Source organism: Rhagoletis pomonella, unplaced genomic scaffold, assembly GCF_013731165.1.
Source record: "Rhagoletis pomonella isolate Grant_MI unplaced genomic scaffold, Rhpom_1.0 Rhpom_scaffold_00006, whole genome shotgun sequence".
NCBI lineage: Eukaryota > Metazoa > Arthropoda > Insecta > Diptera > Tephritidae > Rhagoletis > Rhagoletis pomonella.
Genome location: NW_023458560.1, coordinates 81,674,807 through 81,699,733, shown reverse-complemented (window position 1 = coordinate 81,699,733; position 24,927 = coordinate 81,674,807). Strand labels below are relative to the sequence as shown.

At 40.1% G+C, this 24,927-nt stretch overlaps 2 protein-coding genes across 2 annotated transcripts; one reads left to right on the top strand and one right to left on the bottom strand.

The window, feature by feature from the left end:
* Positions 1-4,294: 4,294 nt before the first annotated feature.
* On the bottom strand, positions 4,295-7,122 carry LOC118741463 (integrator complex subunit 14). Its single transcript, XM_036473441.1, is given in 7 exon segments — positions 4,295-5,950; positions 6,019-6,149; positions 6,151-6,207; positions 6,409-6,563; positions 6,601-6,782; positions 6,836-7,013; positions 7,076-7,122. Coding segments are annotated over 6 exon segments (1,839 nt in total). The 5' UTR covers positions 6,861-7,013; positions 7,076-7,122; the 3' UTR covers positions 4,295-4,661.
* A 1,820-nt stretch (positions 7,123-8,942) lies between these two features.
* On the top strand, positions 8,943-23,454 carry LOC118741458 (polycomb protein Sfmbt). Its single transcript, XM_036473435.1, is given in 12 exon segments — positions 8,943-9,449; positions 12,700-12,940; positions 13,479-13,499; positions 13,501-14,305; positions 16,570-17,427; positions 17,893-18,336; positions 18,414-18,663; positions 18,742-18,931; positions 18,994-19,300; positions 19,373-19,719; positions 22,535-23,009; positions 23,063-23,454. Coding segments are annotated over 10 exon segments (3,744 nt in total). The 5' UTR covers positions 8,943-9,449; positions 12,700-12,796; the 3' UTR covers positions 22,913-23,009; positions 23,063-23,454.
* The last annotated feature ends 1,473 nt before the right edge of the window (positions 23,455-24,927 follow it).

Sequence of the window (24,927 nt, the reverse complement as noted above, 5' to 3'; positions counted from 1 at the left end):
TCTCCCGGGGCAGATGAAGCTCCGTCTCGTCTATGTCCGGGGGTGGTATGCCTAGAACGGCATTCACAGGTCTAGAGTCTACATAACTCGAGACTGAGTCCCTGTGAATGCCGTTCAGGGCCTGTCGGTAAGCTGTCGGGTCCAGAGGTTGCTTGTTGAACCTCTGGACTTCGTCTGTCAGTTCATACAGATGCCTCCTGCCGTGCCTAGGCGAGGGCTCCTCTGCAAGCAGCTGTCTGCTTGGGTGGCCACTTCTGTGGCTCCCGATCAGGAACTGCTTGCAGAGCATTATATTGTGCTCCTTTACGGGGAGCATTTGCGCCTCGCCGTGTAAATGGTGTTCAGGCGACATCAGGAGGCGTCCTGTCGCTGTCCTGAGTGCGGTGTTCTGTACAGTCTGTAGCTTCGTCCACTGCGTCCTACTAGTCCCTGGCGACCACACTTTCGCTGCGTAGTTCAAAAACGGCCGGCCTATTGCCTTGTATGTTGCCAGCAACGTTTCTTTGTCTTTGCCCCAAGTACTGCCGGCTAGCGACTTGAGGACCTTGTTGCGGCTCTGTACTTTATTGACAATAGCGGTTGAGTGCGCAGAGAAGGAGAGCAGGCTGTCGAATGTTACTCCGAGTATTTTGGGGTTATTCACAGTCGGAATTGGTGTGTCATCGACGTGAATCCCGGTAGCCTGACCTCCTTCGTCCAGGTTGTGAACAGGGTCGCGGAGGATTTCGTAGGGGAGAGGGCTAGACACTTTGCAGTGAAGAAGCGAGAAAGTTCGGAGAGATACCCGTTTACTTTCGAACACAGGTCATCAATTCCATTCCCAGTCGCCATGATCGAGCAATCGTCGGCATAAGAGACAATCGAGACTCCCTCTGGTGGTTGAGGGAGCTTTGAAATGTAAAAGTTAAACAGTAGCGGGGAAAGGGCACCACCCTGAGGAACCCCCTGTTTTATTTTTCGCTGCTTACTCGTTTTGTCTCTAAACGTTACCGACGAATGTCGACCACTCAGATAATTGGCCGACCACCGTTTGAGGCTCTGTGGGAGAGAGGAGGCTTCGATGTCTTCTAGTAGCGTGGAATGGCAGACGGTGTCAAACGCATTTGACAAGTCCAGCGCTACTAGGACCGTTCTCTCACAGGGGCGGTTTCGATTTAGGCCACGAGTTATTTGTGTGTTTATGGCGTTAAGTGCTGTTGTTGTACTGTGCACTTTACGGAAACCATGCTGATGCTTCGCTGGGGTCAGGTGGTTTGTGAAGTACGGGAGTAGCAAGGCCTCGAGTGTCTTCGCTACCGGAGAAAGGAGTGTTATCGGACGATAGGAATCTCCTTTGTTGGCAGGTTTCCCCGGTTTGAGCAGTGGGACCACTCTCCCCACCTTCCAGATGTCTGGGATGATGAGAGTGGCCATTGACAAGTTGAGGACCTCCGTTAGGTACGCTACCCCGCAGGACCCAAATTTTTCAGCATCAGCATGCATATTCCGTCGGGACCCATGGCTTTGGAGGCTTTCGCCTTCCCGATGGCCACCTGAACTTCACCGCAAGTGAAAGCAAGGGGGGCACAGGTTGTTGGCAGTTTGTGCAGCCTTCTGGTCACTCGACGCTTGGCTTTGTCCACCGGAGGATGCAGTATGAACTGCCGGCTAAAATAGCTCGCGCATCGCTCCGGGTCCGACGAGGCATGGTCGCCGAAGGAAATTTCGACTCTGTCGTCGTGCTTCGTCGGATTAGACAATGACCTCACGGTTGACCAAAGCTTGCTTACACCAGAGGTGAAATTACAGGTCTTCAGATGCTCCTCCCACTTCTTCCGCTTATGTACGTTTACTAGTTGCCGAATCTCCGCGTTGAGATCCCTGATACGGGGATCTCCGGGATCGGCCTGACGAAGGTTGTCGCGCTCATCAGCTAGAACAGCCGCTTCGGCAGGAAAATTCGGACGTGGATCCTTAATACATCCTGCGGGATGAAGCGAGCTGCAGCAGCAGTGACAGCCCTGCGGAACTTACGTTCACCGAGATGGACGTCGGTTGGTGTGGGGAGTGCTGTGAAGGTGTTTTCGGTAAACTCCGCGTAACCTTTCCAATCAGCTTTAGAAAAGTTGATATAGGTCCGGTGTTTGGCGGAGGCAAAGTCGGTTGGTTTATCTATCGAGATGACTATGGGTAGGTGGTCTGATGCTAGAGTCAGCATAGGTCGCCACGTTATGCAGTTTATCAGACCAGCGCTGACTATTGTGATGTCTGGCGAGCTACTGCAGTTACCCATAACCCTGGTGGGTGCGTCGTCGTTCATTGTGCAGAATGTCGAATCGTCTATCTGCTCAGCCAAGTCTGTTCCCCTACGATCGTTTGACAGGCTTGAGTGCCAAAGATCGTGGTGCGCATTAAAGTCACCTACTACCATACGGTTTTCACCTCTAAGGAGCGCACCTATATCAGGGTGATATCCTGCCGGGCAGCAGGTGACAGGGGGTATGTATATGTTAAATATTTCGAGCTCGACATCGCCTGACCGGATAGCGATGCCCTGACATTCTAGGGTGGTATCCCTGCGGTCGATGTCTGCTTCGATAAGACGATACTGCACGGTGTGGTGCGTGATGAACGCTAAGCTACCACCATTATCTCGCTCGCGATCTCGACGGTGCACGTTGTATCCGGCGCAATTCAACAAAGTTGAATTGCTGTGCAACTTCGTCTCTTGGACCGCAGCTATCAATATACCAAGCCGACATATGAAGACGGTTATCTCCTCAATTTGCTCTGTAGCCCGTTGCAGTTAAATTGAAGGAGCTTCATGTGGTTCGGGAGACGTGTCGTGATGTGGGGTGTAAGTGAAGTGTATGTTCTTGCCGCCGTTGGCTGTGTGTGCTGCTGTGGTGATTGCCGCCCTGTGGTGGTGGCGGGGGGCGTCGCAATTGGGGTCTGCGACCTAGCAGCGCAACACGGGCCCTCGAAGTTCCCAGTCCAATCTCGCGTGGTACGCAGACCTGAGCATGCCCTAAAGTGGCACCAGCCAAGGCAGGTGTTGCACTTGACTGATGTCACATTACGGAATATCCTGGTCTGACATACCGTGCAGATTGTAGGGGGAACCAGGAGTTGTTGGCGGCGGCGTGTGGGTGGTGGGGCGGTTGTGTGTGTTATGTGGTCTGTAGTGGCTGTGGTACGGTCTGTGGTGTTATTATGTTGTTGTGTTGTGGTGACTGTGTGAGGCTGCTGTGTGAGTGTGTGAGGCTGCTCGGGCGGACTGTGGTTAGCCGTGGAGGCTGCTCTGTTTGAGCAACAGGGGGCCACGTACGACGTGGTCCACTGTCTATGTGTCCGTAGTCCCGAGCAGACTCTGAGGTAACTCCACCCCTCGCAGGCATTACACTTGACTGAGGTGGAGTTGTGGTGTAATCGTCTCCGGCATACACAGCAGGTGTAGGTTTCTGGCCCTGGGTTTGACTCGATGCCAGCCCTGAGTAGGAGAATACGTTGTGAACGTAGCCCTATGGACGGACAACTTCTGAGATACTTCGCCGACCTAAACGGGGTTAGATCGTCGAAACAACAGCCCTTGGTCGGGTAAAACCCGAGTCATTCCGGTACGTAGAACCGGCTATTGTGGGAATGGTCACTCGTCCCATCTCGTGTGTTGCGAAGTCCTGAGCACGCCCTAAAGTGGCACCAGCCGAGGCAAGAGTTGCACTTGACTTATGTCACGTTACGGTATATTCTGGACTGACAAACAGAGCAGATTGCTGTAGGGACTAGGAGTTGCCGGCGGCGGTGTGTGGGTGTGTTGATTGTGTGCTGCCCAGGTGGGTGGTGGTTTGCCGTGGAGGCGGTCCGGTTCGCACAGCATGGGGCCACGAACGACGTGGTCCATTGCCGGTGCGTACGCAGGCCCGAGCAGTTACGGAGGTGACTCCACCCGTCACAGGCATTGCACCTGACCGAGGTGGAGTTTGTATGCAGTTGTCTCTGGCATACGCAGCAGGTGTAGATTTCTGGCCCTAGTTTTGACTCTATGCCAGCCCTGAGCAGAAGGGTGCGGAGAAGGTGTAGCCCTAGGATCGAGCAACGTTTGATGGATTTCGCCGACCTAAACGGGGTTGGATCGCCGAAACAACAGCCCTTGGTCGGGTAAAACCCGAGGCATTCCGGTACGTAGAACCGGCTGTCGTGGGAATGTCTGCTCCTGGGAAAGATCTGCTCTTTTCAGAACCCCGAGAGAGATATAAGAGAGGAGATTTATGACGAGTAGAACAAAATTGATTTGAATGATATAAAATTATTCATAGACAACTAATTATGTAGTATTTATATTTGCATGTATGCCAATCCTATATTATGTATGTATGAATAGTATATTTTTACAGGTAGAGGCCTGATATAAGTATCTAATAAATATAATATAAACGTCGCTTGGCGTACAATATGCGTAAATTTCACTAAAAAGCAAATAAACTTATTTTCTTCTAAACTTTTGAACCTATTAAATATGAGCCTATACTAAAATTATTGACTATTAAATTTGTGAAGTAGGCTAGCACTGAGACACGGTACCGAAAATATTTTTTTTTTTCTCAGCCACCTCATACGCGGTATTGAATTTTCGTATACGCGATATTGCACGCCAACCGACGATATGTATGTATATGAATTTTTTAGTACACAAAGCCCGACACCGACGATGATGCATTGTCAGTGCCACTACTAGATGCTCCAAATTTTTGCAGGGGAACAATCGATATTTTTAGATCTCGATTGGATGGCTTTCGCAATTCGATTGCGGCATGTTTTAATTGTATACTGCATTCGGGATTCGCACCAAGGGTAAGTTGTGCACTCTCTTTCTCGAACAGTGTGGCCATAGCTTCGAGTAGTTCGACAAAGCCTATAGATAGAGCTGCACGCCTTATGCGATTTAATTCCTTAAAGAAGTGCTGTGTCTTTTCTGGCATTTTCTTTGCATGGCGTAATACTTTTTGGACGTCTGACTGCAGACTAACTTGTTTAATCCACACCACACAGCTTTGTGAATATGAACGCTTATCTGCCTTGACCGGAAATGCACTTGTCTCGCCAGGCAAAAGATCTTCAGCAAATCCTAACAACTTCAAATCTCCCAACCAGGGAATAACATTATTTCCGGGCGGTAGGATATTTAACATTAAATTGGACTTTTTTTTACTATCTGCATAGGAATATAGAAAGCCATACCAGTTATCATTTAATAATACCAATGCAGCTAGATTTTCGACTTTCATGGCACCATGCAACAATACGCACATAGACTCTTTCTCCAAAGCACTGGTTACTGCACCACTGCTAGTTTTTATTAGGCTTGCTTCAGCATCCTCACTGCTTTCGTCCCCATCCTTAGCTTCTTTCGTGTAGAAATCGCGTATGTCTTGCTCTAGTTTTTCGTATTCATAGTTTGGCTGGTTTACATCTAGGGTCGATTTTGTATTAGTGCCCACGTTGCCGCCAATTGACGACTTTGAGGATCCGGATTTTTCCGAGGAGCGTCGTGTTGGCTTCTCTCGGTCTACTTTAGGAATAACTAAATGGCGACTTAAAGAGGCAGGTGAACCGATCTCGGAAAGCGACAAATATCCGCATACCTCGATTTTTTGTGAAATTTTAAATTCGCTTTTAATGCCATTTTCAGTTCTATATTCTGCCGGTGGGGGCCATATCAAAACTGGACATTCCAGTCTGAAATAACCACCGACTTTTAGTAACACTTCGTATGGCTTAAAGTTAGCCTCGCAAACTCGCTCAATCAACTCAAACATAGCAGTACGGCCAAGCTCACTCTTGTGGCTTGAGTGAGACGTCGGGGCCGTCGTTGTTGTATTGGCACTAATATTAGCCGAAGATTTGGTTGAGTCGTTTGTATTTTCTGTTCCTTCAGCAACTTCTTTTGGTGGCTTCGGCAAATATAGTTGACCTTTTAAAAAATTACGAGAGTTATATAAATAATTATATTTCATGTGAACAAATGTTATAAATAAAAACCTTTTAATCCAGTGAAGTCAATTAGCTGTTGATACATAGGAAACGCTAGAGTGAAGTAATAATCATTATGAACACCCATGCAAATGAAATTTAACTTTATTGTCTTTAGATGCGTAATCCAATCGTACTCACTCATTTTCCTTGTCAACGTAACTTTGTAAGAACCCTTTGAGTGCGGTACTACCAAAACTGAAAGAATATACATATGCATGGTTAACATCTCTTTACAATGCAAACTTATCATGTAAGCTGGATTATAGTAACGACTTTTCCAATGAGTTGCGAGAGCTATCAGTAATGAGAAAGGGTTAGTTTTCACATTTTGTTCCAATTTTAATATATTCATATTCTTCTAAAGCAATGCATTAACTTTAAATTTATTTTACGTACCCCAAACCACAGTCTGTGAACACTACAACCTGACAATAGTTTTGTGTACCCCAGTTCGTAGATAATATGCTCGCAACATTTTTCAACATGCCTATAATGCAGAGCTTATCACCAGATTCTACTTTTTTTACCGCTTGACGGATGACATCGTAATCCATGATTCAATTATTATTATTGAATCATGTCGTAATCGCGGGTAAAATCAACTTTAACTTCTGATATCGTTGAATAAGTAATGAGTGAAACATGTTCCAATTTTGATGTAGATGACAAATGTTCTAACAGTTGTGACATCCCTTTCAAAGCCAGCTGATGGTAAGTTAGGGTATTTTCTTCACTGCGTCCTGATATCTGTCGTTGCATCGACAACGATACTGCAATAGGAGGGCAATTATATCTCTAGCTTTTACTAATTCTTTATACTAACCGTCTAAGGCGATAATAGTGGGCATTATAACTTATTTAATTTATGATTAATCCGAGTCAGCCCGGAAAAAATGCAGAAGTTTTACAGCAGACTACGTGGTCTCCTAATATGAAGTTCAGGACAGGTCGAATAGCCAGTGGAATAAAGTAATTTCGTTAGTACCAAAAAAGGCATGTTACTATATTTATTATAAACATATATTAAAATATCCATAATTATAAAGTAATAATATTTGTTTACCTACACATGTTTTAGTGATGAGACATCTATATGGCAAAGACGGCATATCGATGTTTAGTAATAACATCGAGCGCTTATAACATCGACTGTTTACTATAGGTCTTAAGGCTCTGTTATGCATACTTGGCATTGCATGCACTGCTATACCATTTTTACGTAGAAATCAAAAACCAACAGACTTTAGGCTCCGTTATGCATACTTGGCATGGCTTGAGAGCTGTCACATAAGAAATCTGTTAAATGAGCCTCGCGTGTAATCGGTTATCGAACGCACAGCACTACATACGTAGAAGTCTGTTGGTTTTTGATTTCTACGTAAAAATGGTATAGCAGTGCATGCAATGCCAAGTATGCATAACAGAGCCTTTTTACGTATGTAATGCTGTGCGTTGGGTAACCGCTTACACGCGAAGCTCATTTAACAGATTCCTTATGTGACAACTCTCAAGCAATGCCAAGTATGCATAACAGAGCCTTTACGCTGCGTTTACATAAGACAATTTGAGACAACACAATTGAGAATATTTATTAGTTGTCAAATTGTTGTGTAAACCCCGCAAACATATTCTGAGCGTTCAGGATATATGAGTCCGAAAGGAGTACTAAGTAGATAAGAAATATAAGGCCGGTTGCTCAAAGCCTGGTTGACACTAATCCCCGGTTAAACAGCGTTATCGACGTTACCGACACCATGTTATTTGCATGGAGCCGAAAACGTCGATAACGATGTTAAGTAGTGATAACCAGACATTGAACAACCGGCGCTAAGGGACGGTTACTCAATATCTGGTTAACGCTAATCTGCGGTTAAACATCGTTATCGACGTCTTCGACTCGATGCATACAACAGGGAGTCGGTAACGTCGATAATGATGTTTAACCGGAGATTAGTGTTAACCAGACATTGAGTACCCGGCCCTAAGGGCCGGTTGTTCAATGTCTGGTTATCACTACTTGCCGGTTAAACATCATTATCAACGATTTCGACAGCATGCATATAACATGTGATCGATAAAGCAGTCGTTGTATCTAACCGGAGCTTCTACCTCCGATTTGTGCTAATCAGACATTGAACAACCGGTCCTAATCCCCAGTTAAACATCGTTACCGACACAATAATATATGCATGGAGCCAGTAACGTCGACAACGATGTGTAACTGGGATTAGTGTTAACCAGAGATGGTGAAAATGACCATATGAATCAGAAATTGTTATTAAGGGCCGGTTTCAATTCTGTGCATATAGAACGGTGTCGGTAACGTCAATAACGATGTTTAACCAGGGATTAGTGCCAACCAGGCTTTGAACAACCGACCCTAAATAATTGTGTCCAGCTAGCTTTTTCTGTACGAATCAGTGTGCTCGTCCTCTGTTGCACTGCTATACCGACTTCTTGGCAATTTTTCCAACCGGTTACCCGGCGTTTACATGAGACAATTTTATCAAGACAATAGCAACACATTTACACTTCTCTCATTGCCTTCGTCACTGTCTTTGATATTTCTAAGGCAGTGAATCGGATAGTAAATTGGACGATTCGGTTTTGTCTTGGTTAATTTGGGAAAAATTGGCAAGGCGTAATCACAGAAAATTGCAGAATTATGAAAAATTTGTTTGCGTTTGGATATTTTAGTAAATTATACCAAATGACACTAACGGCGGTTGCTGAAAAGTGTTTTTTCTTTGACAACTAATACAAATTCTCAAATATCTTGTTAAAAATTATCTTATGTAAACGTAGTGTTAGGGACCAAAATGCGAACTTATTTTCCGAACAGCTCCATATATATGCTTTACCGCCACTTCATTTCCAAACATACAAAACAGAAAGAGATGGCTATATTTGTTGTAGGGTAAAAACAATTTTCCTTGTCGATTAACATCGTTGATTTTGTCCACAGCAGTTTAGTTACAATCTGGACAATTATATTTTTAAAACTGCTAGTAGACATAAATAAATTGTTTGTTTTGCATAAAATCACATGCAAAATGTATTAAAGATACAAGAAATCGTCGAGAAATATAATTTGTGTAGAAGTTTACTCGGTAAGACGCGTTGTGGAGTCGTGAAAAAAAGTGTGTGGCTGTTGGCTGGGCTGCGTTTTGTTCGTGTCGGTGTTGGTGTCGTTTGCCGTTTCTGACGGCGGCGTGTACTTTATGTTTATTGCGACAAAAATGCGCTTTTCAGCATTGCCAAAAAGTCTGAAGAGAGATACTATAATCAAACATTTTCCAGTAAATTTCCGTTTATTTAGAGGGTTTCGACTTGCATAAGAACTTTCAGGTCCAAATAGAATAAGACCCATGGACGCGGAATGAGCAGGGATAGCAAGGCACACTGTGCGGGAAATAAAAGCAGAAATTGCGAGTTACGTACCTACGTACATGTGTATATCGCATGGATTGTCTAATATTGGCGCTGTGGAATTAAATACATATATATGTATATATTTTTTTATATGAAGTTATTAGTTTAGGCTCTCCGTGATAATGGCCTTATTCATAAATTATAAAATCAATTTAAAGAGATTTATAAAGTGACACTTTTCATAAAAGTTTTCGATCTATAAACACCTTTAATTTTTATGAATTTCGGTCTTAAAGTTTAATGTAGGAGATATACATATCACCAAATCTTAAGAGTGTGGTTAAACGCAGCAATGCAAGAGCGTTTTCTACGCATTTGCTGTCAAAATGCGGAACGAAGTACTTACTTTCACGTGTAAACACCCTATAAACAGTTTTTGCCAATTTGCAGCAATCGCTTTCACCCTAGGCTATTTGTTAATAATAAATAAATAAAACAAATCTAAACTAGCTGTTAAGAGCGCGTCAGATGTGGCAATATATATTTCGGAAATGCTGTCTAATTGAGAACATTCAGAACGCAATTGCATGAGCAGTCAAGCCTTTGCATTTTCGAAAGAGGTTTTTTTTTATTTCCGATAGGCGAATTGCAGATTGGTAAGTGGATGTCAAGTAGCTGTTACGCGTTTTGCTGCCAAAACGCGAAAACTTTCGCGTGTAAAAAGTAAAAAGTTATTTTTGCAGATTCGCAGAAATTCAATACCTAAATAAGGGATACTCTATGAATTTGTACAACGATGGGGGACCACGCCTCCTCCGCCCCCACCCCTAAATCGTTGTACAAATAGCTAAAGATTTCCCATAAAAAGTGCTTTCGAAAGCCACTTTACATGCTAGGTGTAACTAATAAATAATAAATAAATAAATAACTGCTCCTGCAATCTCTTGGAAATTCTGAGTTTGAAAGACTTTTGAAAAGGATTTGCTTTTGCCCATTTCCATTAAGAGCTTAACGGCAGTAAACAGCTCAGAAAGTGTAAATAACGTTAACTTGGGGTTACCAGGAAAGTTCATTTCTTACTTTTTGCTTTTTTGCTTTCGATTGCTTGTACTTTATATGAGCCATCAACGCCTTCGAACTGTAATCTCATTTTTCCATCAGGCATAAACTGTAGTTAATGCTTGAACTATCAACATCTACTAAAATTTTCATCAAACCTCAAGCTTTTTAACCAAATTTTTTAGCAAAATTTCGCGTATGCAATTTGATACCAGCCTCTTAAATTTTAGTGCAAGTTTAAAATGGCCCAAAATTCTCGTTGTGTTTTGAGAATAAATTTTGCTGTCGAATACGTTGTAGCAAACAGCGCATTCCGCAAACCGCTAATTTGGTTTTGCCGATTTTGACAATTCTCAAGTAAAAGTAAATACCGCAGAACCTCTAAATGCATTGAAATTGACTAATACTTTCACAGATATCACCGTTTCTAGCATTTTCTTCATTAAATTTTTTTTATAAATCACATTTTTATAATTTAACACAATTAAACCGCGTTCCCTATCGAAAAAATTAACAGTTCTGCCGGTTTCTATGGTTCTATTCTTCTTTATTTACTTTTACTCTAAATCCAAATATAATGTCAAGAAAGTTCCCACAAAAGATGCAGACGGGAACATTAGTATATTACAAATAGTTCGGCAACGTTTCCGTAAAGAACAAAACGAACAATACTCCCGGCAACATTCTGAAAAAGAGCAAAATGAGAACAAAACTCTTACAAACGTTTCCAATGAGAACGAAAATATCGAGATCTTCTTCAAGGAGGATCAAATAAAAACTATTCAAACATATCAAACTAATACAACGCGAATAGTAAAAAAAAAATTGTTCCAGATTCGTTCCGTCAGAAAGTTCCTGACACTTTATTAACAAATTGTTCGTCGAGAGAGAAGGTTCTTCCCTTCTTGGTTTTACCAGAATCTCGAGAAAGTAAAGCACAAATATTCTTGAAAGCAAAACACCCCCGTAAGGAGAATCGACACCCACCACCCACCATGTATTTGACGATTTTAAAACCGCACGAAACGAAAGTGTGGTCGCCGGGGACTAGTAGGACGCAGTGGATGAAGCTGCAGACTACACAAAACACCGCACTACGGACAGCGACTGGATGCCTTCTGATTTCGCCAGAACACCACCTGCACGACGAAGCGAAAATGGTCCACAATAGTCCAACTTCGCTCTGGCATGCGGAGAGACACCGCACGACTCGAAACAACTCTTCGTATGCCCGGAAAACCCCACAAAACTAACGCATGTGTCCCTGCGGACAGACCTTATAGAGGCTGCACGCTTTTTGGGTCTTCCGTTAGTTGAGCTTGACGACAAGGACCTAGATACAAGCCGATCTGACCTGGGTGTTATTGTTGTAACAGCATACAAACTCCCCAAAGACTTTTTGGGGAGTGTTGCTGGAGTGAGAGTCTTTGGCCAGATATAAATCTGGGTCGTTCCGGTTACGTAGACCCGACTGTCGTGGGAACGATCTGACCTGGGTTATTGTAGCCGCTAAAACAACAACTACGAAACGGGACTCTTCGAGCCGTTCGATATCAATCGCGGATTTAGGCATGAAAAATGAGCATTGTGTGACCTCTTCAATCTGATTACATAATTACATTAAATATTTTTTTTATGTATTAAAGTTATGACATTTAGAGATTCTAAGGGCTTGTCAAGATGTTATGATGAGCTAAGGGCACAATAGACCTAGCGGTCGCAGTGCTATATTTAACTAACCATGCATCTAGATATCTAAGTATTTATGTCCGATCAGTTTGTATTTAGTGAATTTGACAGTTAAGGAAATAAACACACCCCTTAAGATGCCAAAAAGCTTAGCCAAAGTTTGGTAAATGAAATAACTTCGTCTATCACAAATTCAAATTCACTAAATTCTTTTTGTTAAGGTTTCTTATTCGAGCGAGTGACGGTTGCCGGTTTTGCGACTCCACCAGTGAGACACTTCTACACATCTTCACCGAGTGTGATGCAGTCTGCAGAATATGTGAGAGAAGTTTAGGCTCAATGTGGCCACAGCTTATGCATATTCACTCTCTATCCCTAAACATACTGTTGAACTTTCTCAGGGATTTAGGGTTGAGGAGATATTGTGAAGAGTGGAGGGCACAATAGTCCACTAGATCACGGGGCAAACCTCATTTTATTATCTATGTATCTACCTTCTTACTGCATTGAATTTTATGGACTACATACTATGTACATAACTGTAATCTCCGTTGTACTTTTTTTTAGGTAATGCAGTTGCAATAAGTAATAAATACACGTATTATACATATACTGGATACTGGAAACTATAAATGAGAAGATTACATTGAATTAGACTTAAAATATGAATCCCTCCGAGTTGCGTATGATGTGGATGAGTCATTATAATCCCGAGCGCATCACAGTGGAAGACGCTCCGTCATATTTTGGGCATCCATCGGTGGGCCTTTCTGTTATGGATGAATTGGCCTCACATCAGCAAACAATGGTGAGTGTAGATAGGAAAGTATTTGTAATATCCTCATGATTCATAGACACACTCTCTCGAAAGCATTTGACCGCATATACATACATAAGTACATGCGTAAGTTAAATATATTTAATGTTACATATGGAACATTCGGACTCGTGTGCATTTCATTTAAGATTGAATTTTAAATCTTCAATTGCATCTTATTTGCTATAATTTCACTCATTTATTTCTAAAAAATCTTTCTTTTTCTTTTCATATGTTTTTTTTCTTGCTGTGTTTGATCATTTACTCCTCCCCAAAAAAAAAAAAAACAAAAACATAAAATAAACGAAATTACCGAAATTTTTAAAATCTACTTATAAAATATCACATTGTCGCGTAAATAACTGATATAAACGCTTCACACAAACAAACTTTAATATTTGGACGGCAACATCGTACTACTCAACTTACAAAATATGCGCGTATTTTATTTAATGACTTTATTATATGCAAATGTGAACATATCGTCGCGCTTATTGTATTTAATATGTAAACCTAAAATCATAAAAAGGATTTGAATCCGATGATGAGCATTGTTGGGGGGGGATTTTAGTGGTCAGGCGGCAGCAGCAGCAGCAGCGGCGGCTGCATTAGGCGTGCAGCCGACAGCTCTAATTGCGGCCAACTCCAATGACATTTACGGGCTAGCACAGGTCGGTGGTTTGCATCAGCAATTGCTTCAACAATCTGCAGCAGCCGTTTTCCAAAATTACACTGAAGTTATTGATGATGACGATGGTCCCGGCGGAGTGGTAATAGGTGGTAGCAGCGGTGGCTGTGGCAATGTCAGAGTTGTAGATAAGTCTTTGGCTACACAATTTGTGCATAGCGACGAGCCACAACCTATTTACGATCAATTGGAAGACGGCGGCGGCTTCGGCCATGGTCTGGCACCAAAACAGGAAATTATAAATATTGACGATTTCGTCATGATGACCGACTCCAATTCGTACGATGGCACAGATTTCATGGCTGACGAGAGAGAAATGACAGAGGGAAGTAGAGCCGGCGTTGATATTGCTCATGCACAAGACATGGATGAGAATGGTGTACTAGTGCCATTGGATAATGCTCATAAATTAATGGGAGATAATGGCGATGACTTGTTGGTGCCCGCCTCCACATCGGCTGCGCTACAAGGAGCTGTTCCGGCCTCTTCTCGGGGAATCGGTGTCGGTGGTGGTGGCGGTGGTGGAGGACCTGGGCACCATCGCTCATCGCAACGGAAAACCCGCAAAATTGAGCCGGTCAACAGACCAGGACTGGTGCTGAAGACACCAATAGCTTATAAGGGGAACATAGATCCATCGGTTATACCAATTCAAAAAGATGGCATGGGTATGTTTTTATTTAAGGCTTTTGAAATTAATTTTTTTTCACTGTCTGTTTAAAGACTCATTAAAGTAAGTCGGAAAAACACTAAAAATTAAGAATGTCTTACAAACTTGAAACTGAATCTTAAAATATTTGTATATGGAGTTTAAGGTACTACATACACACACACATACACATACACATATGTACATTTCTACTACTAACTAAAAATTGTGCTGTAAAACTTCATCGTCTTACCCCAAGTTGTTTTTTTGTAATACGAGGTTTCCGCGTCGCAAACAACTTTTTGATCCGTTAATTTTCTGACTTCAATAAAGTTTATATTTTTTTTTACTTATATAGAACTCGTAAGTTTATGTTATTATTACCTGATCTTTCGATTAGATGACTAAAGACAAAATTAAAAATGACCATAGTTTAGAAAAACTACAAATAAATTTTTGTTTCGAATTTTCACCATGAAAATGGGAAAATTTTGGAAAACCCTTGTGCACCATCGGATAGCCCGTACAAAAGAAAGAAGTCATAGTTTTCGCATTATTTTTCCTATTTTCGTCGCAGTTTGCAATGCCTTTCACGTTTAGGTGTTTGAAATAGTGTTCCTCGTGAAGTTCGAAGGCATAAAATCTAGAATAACCAATCCAATTCTTCTATTTTAAAAATTACAGTTCTTATGAAATATGTATTTGACATATACATACATATGTGCATTTATCAGTGACCGATTACTCTAAGACGAGAAATCCGCTAATTTCGAAATTATCTTTCAATTGAGCATTTTTGGTATTTTTATTACATAATGATTTCCTTCAATTTGGCTTGCAAATAAATAAATTTTCTTAAGTGCTCGGGTGTTCAAGGGCTAAATAAATACCACTCAATTTACCACTGCAGTATTATGAAAAAGCAGTTACAATAAAAGACAGCAGGTCAACCTTTATTACAGGAAGTGAATATGGATCTAATATAATGTATATAATCCTTCCTTCCCATTATATCGTACCAGTAAGATCAAAGATTGGAAAATACGTAGAAGTCCTAGGACAAACGATTAAGGTACTCGGGATCGGTTGCCCGATAATTAGAAACAATTTTCTTTTACAAGTTTTGATCATATATTTGTATGTATTAGTTTTAATTATTTTTTTTTTTTTTAAGAAAATGTAGTGCTAGTTACAATGAAAATCATATAAACGTTGTACAAGATTATTTATTCGACAAAGTTCAAAAAACGGTTATCAAAATTTCAAACTTTTTAATTTGAATTTTTAGAACAAATTAGTTGATTTTTGAGAATTTCTTTTGTTAGTGGTGTTGCTCATTATCTCCCATACAAAAAAAAAAATCCGAACATACTACTTTGTATAAAAGAAAGCGCTTAACATAGTCAGCGAAAAAATCAAAGAAATGTTTGAGGTAATTCAAACTTGCAAAATATTACATATACTAAAATTGAATAGGCAATAAAACTGCATACCTAATTTTTTTCTAGAAATACCAATAAAAAAGTTTGAAATTTTGATGTCTATTTTTTGAACTTCGTCGAACTATTGTAAATCTTATACAATCTTTAAAAATCTGAGTTAATGATTCTTGTTGTAGTATGCATTATATTTTCGTAAAAAAAATATAGTAAAACTTATAAATAAAAATAGATGGTCAAAACTTCGTTTCTACCAAAAGTTCAGAATATGAGGCCAGTCGGATCATAAAAACGGGGTTTTAGTAATAAACCTATTCCAGGGAGATCTGGCGAGCAAACTTTTCGCAAAATTTTTTCTGGTAGCGGACACTTTTCATTTTGAATCTGTTCCAAGTCACTCGTGTGTCGGGTAAATTTTTTTTTTTTAAATATTTGTCTGCGGAACAAATACTTGCTTATTTTGAATAATAGTCAAATCGCCCAACCTCTCCTCGCCAGTCAAAACTTTTAGTGAATGTATGTACGCATCTATCTATTAATTTTACCAATATACCTACACACATCGCAACATAGATACGATTTTAAGTGATAACCAATCTCCATCACCAAGTAGCGTGTAAACAAGCCTTTTGCAGAAGGATGAGCCGAATCAGACCGTAGTTAAGTTTTTTAAGTAATAATTTAACTTCGACGAAAACCAAAATGAGCCATATATTGGTCGAAACGTTCTCAAGTTGTTATGACGTGATTGTTATTTATAAGAAGATATACGTGTGTATGTCTATACATACATATATCCCTGGTGCCCAATAGTGATTCCTTTATTTCGTTTCTTCTCTTTCAGCCGTCTGTGAGCGTTGCGGTGCCATTGGTGTAAAACACACATTCTACACTAAATCACGACGCTTTTGCAGTATGTCTTGCGCTCGCGGAGAGCTTTATTCTCTGGTGGTCAACAATACAAAAATGGCTGGTGGTGGGCAGCAACAACAGGCAATCTCTAATTCACCTGTCCATGATCACATCGATCACATTGATGGCGCAGCTTGCAGTAACAATGGTAATAGCAACGACATACACCAACAAAACGACACACAACGCCAACAATCCGATATTGAGTTGGCGTTACGTGTTGCTCATATTAAGAATTCGAATTACCGTTTTCGCATAACAGACCAATCGAAAATTACTCAAATCAATGGTTTCGGCGAGCCAATCATGTCCACCCAACTATCGTCAGGCATGGACGCAGCTATCGGTTTAACGGCAATCAATAGTGAAGACGGAGCTTTAAGCTTGAATGCGGCCGGCTTGGCTACGACGCCGAAGGTACTACAAATGTATCGGGATGTTTTGCCTCAAGAGGACCTGCCACAAATACCGAAATTCGAACGTTTGCCAGTTTCATGTCCACAAATGGAAAAGATTATTAGTATACGCCGGCGTATGTACGATCCGACACATTCTTTCGATTGGACGCCGCGTTTGTCGAGAGCCAACTTTTTCGCTGCCCCTGTCACTTGTTTTCCGCATGCCCCAGGCTATGAAGTATGGGATAGCATTGGCATTGAGATGAAGGTGGAGGTGGAGAACACGGATTGTGATAATACGGAAGTGGTACAGCCAGGGCAGACTCCGCACTCTTTTTGGGTAGCGACCATTTTAAATATTTGCGGATACAAAGCATTGATGCGATACGAGGGTATGTATAAGAGCACTAAGTTAAAGATTTCTAATACATACATGCATATACATATGTACATATTAAACAAAATCGCTCTGTTTGATGGAATGCCATAACTAAAAAAAATTAAAAATTTACAAAAGGATTATTGTCGCGAACAAAAAACAAAAACCACTCGGCTATTACGAAACAAATATTTTTGCACTATTGTCTTGTGAAAAAAGATATCCCTCACAATTCATTAAACAGTCTTTTGATGAAATATTTAACCTCCGGAGTAACTATCCTTGGTACTCCATAAGAAAATATTGGGTTGTTGGGGGATATCACGTATGTGCATCTATCACATTTATTTTAAATATGTTTTCTGATTAAAAAAATATCAAACATGGAGTTACCATTTCAAAAGCAAACGATTTTGCACTGGTTGTGTGATAACTTGTTGAAATTTGACTTGAATAAAATTGTATTTTTTAATTGCAGGCTTTGACGAGCCCACCCATGACTTTTGGGTAAATCTCTGTAATGCGGAAGTACATTCGGTCGGTTGGTGTGCGACGCGGGGCAAACCTCTCATTCCGCCACGCACTATAGAAAATAAATACAAGGATTGGAAAGATTTTCTTGTAGAAAGATTGTCTGGCGCACGTACACTGCCGTCCAGCTTTTACAACAAAATCAATGACAGCATGCAGTCACGTTTTCGACTAGGCTTGAATTTAGAATGTGTGGACAAAGATCGTATTTCGCAAGTTCGTTTAGCCACTGTTACGAAAATTGTGGGTAAACGTTTATTCTTGCGGTACTTTGACTCGGATGACGGGTTTTGGTGCCATGAGGACTCGCCAATAATACATCCAGTGGGCTGGGCGACAACAGTTGGACATAATTTAGCCGCACCACAGGACTACTTAGAGCGGATGTTGGGTGAGACCAGTGGATGTTCTCTTCACCTGTTCACATTTGTTGATTTGATTTTTCCCTTGAAATATATTTATTTGTAGCGGGTCGTGAGGCCATGATAGAAGTGCATGAAGATGATGCCACTATTGAGCTTTTCAAAATGAATTTCACCTTCGAAGAATATTACATGGACGGCAAAGGTAATGGCTTTGTGGAAGGCATGAAATTGGAGGCAGTTGATCCGCTGAATCTCTCATCAATTTGTGCTGCCACAGTAATGGCCGTCCTCAAATTTGGTTACATAATGATACGCATCGATTCATATCAACCAGATGCAACAGGGTCAGATTGGTGAGCTCGACGCTTTTCTTAAAGCAAAATGCAATAGGAAAATGTCAAATTTCTTAATAAAATTTCAATTATAAAAAGGTTTTGTTACCATGAGAAGTCGCCCAGCATATTCCCAGTGGGGTTTTGCGCTTCCAACAGAATCACATTGACTCCACCAAACGGGTTTGATGTGAACACATTCAGCTGGGAAACGTATTTGCAGGAAACAGGTAGTATTGCCGCTGGCCAACATTTGTTCCACCGCATTGTGCCCAATCATGGATTTGAGGTGAGCTATTTGTTGCTTTTAAGTAGGCGCTTCCGAACTCGACTCATTTAAATTTTTTTCAGGTCGGTATGAGCCTTGAGTGTGCTGACCTTATGGATCCCCGTTTGGTTTGCGTAGCAACTGTAGCTCGTGTGGTTGGACGTTTGCTCAAAATACACTTTGACGGTTGGACCGACGAGTACGACCAGTGGCTAGATTGCGAATCGCCCGATGTTTATCCGGTTGGTTGGTGTGTGCTAGTCAATCACAAGCTTGAAGGTCCTCCTATGCCTGTGCAATCGATGGCCAAGGTGAACACGAAAGCGAAAAGTCCGAAAAAACGGAAGAAAAAATCAACAAATTCGAAAGGAGGTGAAAGTTTAAATGCAGGTATGTACCAAATTAAAACTAATTCGAAACAAGGATTTATTTAATCGTGCCCTTTTTTTATATATACAACAGCAAAACCGCGAACAATTGCTTTAAAAACTAATCCGCATCTTCCAAAATTGAGCATTAAGCTTGAACTTAAACCAGAACATCATAATGCCGCCTTCTACGAAGATAACGAAGACGACGACGATGATATTGAATATGAGGACGATAGCACGAGTCACCGTTCTGGGCAATCGACACCATTATCACACAATGAGATGAGCCAGCATGCTTTAATGGAAAAGACGACGGCAGCACAGCAAACGTCAACTTCTCAACCTCCGACGCAAGCGCGATGTGCAAACGCAACTGTTAAGAAATCAGTTTCACCAGCACCGCCAGGTGTGGTTCGCAAGGCCACTAGCTATATTGGGGTACGTAGCATATTAAAAGTTTTCGAAAGCTTTGTTTTCAGCTTGAAACGTAACTGTCGTGAACGAGCAACTCGTCACGTAAAAAAAAACAACATATTTTTCGGATAACCTCAGATATGTCGTCACTACACACGAATAAAGGCGCGATAGTGTTTTGACGGCGAATAAAGGCGCGATAGTGTTTTGACGGCGAAAAAAGATGCTTATGAAAAACTTAGGCGAAGTATGTTTAGAGTTTTTGCCCCTAAAGTTTTTTTATGCGTCAACGTTTGAGCTCGCGCCTTTATCGGTATGATGACCTTTCGTCTTGAAAGGAAAATTGAAAAGAAACTAGAAGAAGAAAATTGGAAAAGAGTGAGTGTATTTGTACATTGAAACGGCATTTGCCTGAAACCACTCTCGTGTAATCACCAAGTAAATACATTTTTTAGTTCTTTGTCTCAAAATTGTATGACAGAAAGAAGTGGCATAGGGATTCGGATAACTGGAAAATTCTGTACCCAATCTGATTAAAATAGTGTTGCAAAAAAGAAAACTAACTGCACCTGCAAGTACTTTGCGAATTTTTTTTGTACATAGTATGGTCAGTCTACATATCGGCTTATATTTAATACCCCCTATCTGGAATTTTCATAAAAACTAGTTTTTGTTGAAACCCAGCTGGGACTTAACTGTCATTACTGATGTTAACTCTAACTTTGAGATTTAGTAGTAAATTCTACCAGCAAGCTGTGGCGTAGTGGTAGCACCTGGGTTCAAGCCCTGGTCAAAGCAACATCGCAAAAATATGGAAAAAAAGATTTTTTCTTAACAGCGGTCGTCCCTCGGCAGGCAATGGCAAATCTCCGAGTGTATTTCTGCCATGAAAAACAGCTTCTCATAAAAATACAATCGCCGTTCGGAGTCGGCGTAAAACTGTAGGTCCCTGCGATTTGTGTGACAACATCAAGTCGCACGCCACTAGTCGGAGGAGAAGCTGGGCCAAACACTAACATATGTGTAAGCGCCAATCTATTATTATTTCTAAGCTATTTATAAGGAGTATTAACAGCATCGATGACACTTATTTCTTAGGTGGATTTTTATATCAGAAGCCATCGGCGTAGCCAGAATGAAATTTAGGGGGGGCTCGACCCTATTAAGCTGGAGTTTCAGGGTACTATTTTGTATATATATAAGGAAAATTTCCACGTTAGGGGGGTATTGAATATAGGCCCTCGATATGTACATACACGGTATATGATATAATTACGTAGTAGAATAAGTTTGCCTTCTTCAATTCTCTTTGAACAGATTTCCAATCCAGATTACACGCATTACCAGCCTTAACAAGTTTAGTACAAAAAATAAAAACTAAAATTAGAAAAATAAATTAAAGGAATGGCCGTTATTAAAGTTAAAAGTTATACAGGCAGGTTGTGCAATTCGCTTCCGAGTGAATTTCAATTCGATTCGCTTTGAATTCAAATTGGCAGGGGTTGAAATTCACTCGAAAGTTAATTGCAGAACCTGCCTGATGATAAAATACAGACAATTAAAAACCATCCACTGGTTATACATATTGACTTCAACATATGTATTTAGATAGCGAAACTGATAATTATACAACATACATATCGTTACGTTAATTCACAAAGGCCCTAAATAACACTTTTTTTCGAAACTGCGTTTTTCACAGATTTTGGTAGGATGTATGTATTAAAATACATCTTCAATAAAAATTATCAAGTGTTAGCACAAAAAATAACCACTTTTTAAAAAGCCCTACCTGTTTTTGATGCCCTTTTTTATTAACCGCCTTAAAAAAAGAGAATGTTCATAATTATGATCACTTAAGTGAATGTAAATGCTGCGGAAAATATTCACGGAAAGTTGTTGTGGCTAGAGATACTATTCCATGCGAAGGCAATTTTGTTAATTGCATAAGATTTGCACCGTTCTCCCGATTTTCAAAAATGGGGTGTCAAATGAAAGTGCTTGGCCTCTAGATGTGTAGTAGGTATAGATTTTTTTATTGTCACCTGCGTTTAAAATTATGATATTTACATCGTTTCCCGATTTTCAAAAATGGGGTGTCAAATGAAAGGGCTTGGTCTCGAAATGTCCAGTAAGGATATATTTTTTTAATAAAGTTGCCGCCTGCGTTTAAAATTATGATATTTACACCGTTCTCCCGATTTTCAAAAATGAGGTGTCAAAAGGTGAGGCCTCTATATGTAAAATAAGGTTTTATTTTTTTAAATATTGTTTGAAATTTCATATTAAAGAAATATTTATTTCCACACTTATATCTATTCCGCACTTATAAATATGTATGTCCGAACCCCGGTTAGGGCCTTTGTGAATTAAGGTAATGATATATGTTTTTATAACTGATTTGACTTGATGCACATTTGGAAGCCTGCACAGACACACAGAAAATAACTTCCATATCTCAGTTATACATATGATTTTTATGCGGGCAATTCATAAATCTCTGTTAAGCTGTTCAATGTTTTTAGTAAAAATTATGGAGCCTTGCAAAAATATCATTTCCATTGTTGCTTTTGGCGTACAAATAGTGGCGAAAAATATCGTATGCAATCGACTTTTAAAAAGATTGATTTTTCGTAAATATAATAAATGAAGAAAATGCCACACTCATCAAAACCATGCTTTACAGCTGAAGAGAAAAAAAGTGCTACCAGTAGTCCCGTTATTTGTGTTCCATCGAGTCGCTCATGAAGGTGACAATTTAGAATTGCTCATGTTGTAAATCTCAAGTTTTTATCATCATCATAAACAGCAAATATTTATGGTTTTCTCCTTCCTCTAGAATTCCTCCGTTTGTAATAGCAAATACATTCCGCGTCTCATTGAATCTTCTTCGAATGACAACAATAGCAGCGGTAGTAGCGGCAATAATAACAGTCAAAACGCGGATCCACACGCAGACCTCATGCCCGATACTTGGAATGTTTACGACGTGTCGCAGTTTTTGCGTGTCAACGATTGCACGGCGCACTGTGACACTTTTTTGCGTAATAAAATTGATGGCAAACGTTTGTTGCAGCTTTCCAAGGACGAAATAATTACGTTGCTTGGTATGAAGGTGGGACCTGCGCTAAAAATCTCCGACTTAATTCAGCAGCTCAAGTGCAGAGTAAATCCGGGCAAGTCCAGGATGCATAAGGCAAATAAAACATTTTTATAGTGCCTTTTGAGGCAACCCCATCGACTATTCTCATTGAAACCACCTGAGCCAACGTTTTCGCCAAAGCTCACATCACACAGCAGCTCGTCACAATACTGTAAATTAATTAGTTTGAACACAATAACCATAAAGTAATTACTTTATTATTAGGGTATGTGGATATTGTGTGTGGAGTGTTGTGAGTATGCTTCAAACGCATAGTGGTTACTGGAAACGAATACAATTAATCAAATAACCGATGTGAGATCTATTTGGAATTCTTTGGGAACCATACATATTTTTGAGAGAAAACTTTAGTTAAGAAGAAAAACGCCGAAATAATGAACCAACCAACCAACCCATGATGCGGAAGCAAAAACCAAAATGCATCAACGTTAAAAGGAAAATAAACCATTAAAAATCCAACAAAGAAAATATGAAAACATTTTGATTAAAATTTTCTTTCACGACGTAGAATAGATACTTATTTTATAAAGATTTTCACTTCATACATATTTTTAATACATAGTACACCGTAGAAAAGTAATTTTATTTTAGCTAAAAACGTAAAGATACAATTTTCTTTATATTTAATTGTATGTAATTCTTTCTTTTATTAAGAAAACAAGGTGAATGAAATGAAAACACACTTGTGGACAGCGGAGCGAAGATGAAAAAAAAACTAGATGTAATTTATTACTGAACTTGCAAAAAAACATCAATTAACTTAACAAATACAACAACAATGTTTTCTTATATTAGGCGTAATATGTAAAAGCACTACTAGCAACTCACCATAACAACAACTACGCAATATAAATGCCTTTTTATAAACTCAACCTTATAAATGTTAAGAAATATTTACTTTAGAAACTCTAATGCAAAAGGCTTTGGAAGGAAATTCTTAGGGCCATACACATAATCATACATAAATAGTTGCTGCATGTTTGCACATTTTAAAACAGCTGCTTTTTTGTCACCTTGAGCTTGATTGCGCAAAGAGCTGCAACAAAAATACTCCACCAATTTCGTGAGCATTCGATAAATTTGAATAACTACCATCAGGTTATTCATTGAGTTCGATTTTGCATATTCAATGCATTGAAATTTAATTTTTCTTTACGAAAAGTGTCGTTGAGCTGAAGTTAATTGAACATGTAATGGATTCGGTGATCGCTGTTTGGGACAGACTAAATATTTGCTGGTGCGAACTTGCAACAAGGTTGGGAAACCATCATCAGATTTAATATTACCATCTGTAGAAGTCAGTATATGTACGCTTGTAGGTAAGGGAGAATGACTCCAGTTGGTGACTGCTGTCTGACAAGAATAGGTCCACAGTTTAAACGGAACTGGCCTTAAATACTAGCCAAGTTCGAAAGAAAACCACCAGTAGTTTTCCGGTAGCAGTGCATCTCTGTAGCTGACGACTGTGCAGGAACACTGCCAGTGTTTCTCAAAAATTGAAGGCTTTTGGCTTTAATAATCGGTATGATTATGTCTTCATAATATAATTTCTCTCTAATAACTAGCCTTAAAATCCATGTTGCCCTTCTGTCAGCATATTCTTCAAATATTCACAATGATCAAACTAACCCGGCATTAGTTAATCAGAACTTTGTAAAACGGACACTGTCGGTTCAAGTGCCGGTTAGGGCAAGTATTATTTTTTTGGAGAAGCAACAATATTGTTTTGGAAATTCTCGTGTTTTGGCAGATACTTTTAACTGCTTGAGGGTTTGTTAAAGGACGGACGAGTTATGTATGTATAAAATCTTGTGGTAATATTTATCATTTTTAAACTCTTGGTGTTTTTGCCGAAAGTATATCCTAGTAATGGTCAGTAGTAGTAGTGCAGTGCAGGACAACATCTGACGGTTGTCAGAGCAGTTTATGGCAAAGGTCCCAAAAAAAAACATGAAAAAAGAGATGCACTGTGTAGCTAGTGCATCTTAATTATTAAAACGTTTACTTCAGGTAAAATCAGACAAATTATGTATTTAACTTATGCTTTCTGAGTTTGTTTCATCTACGTA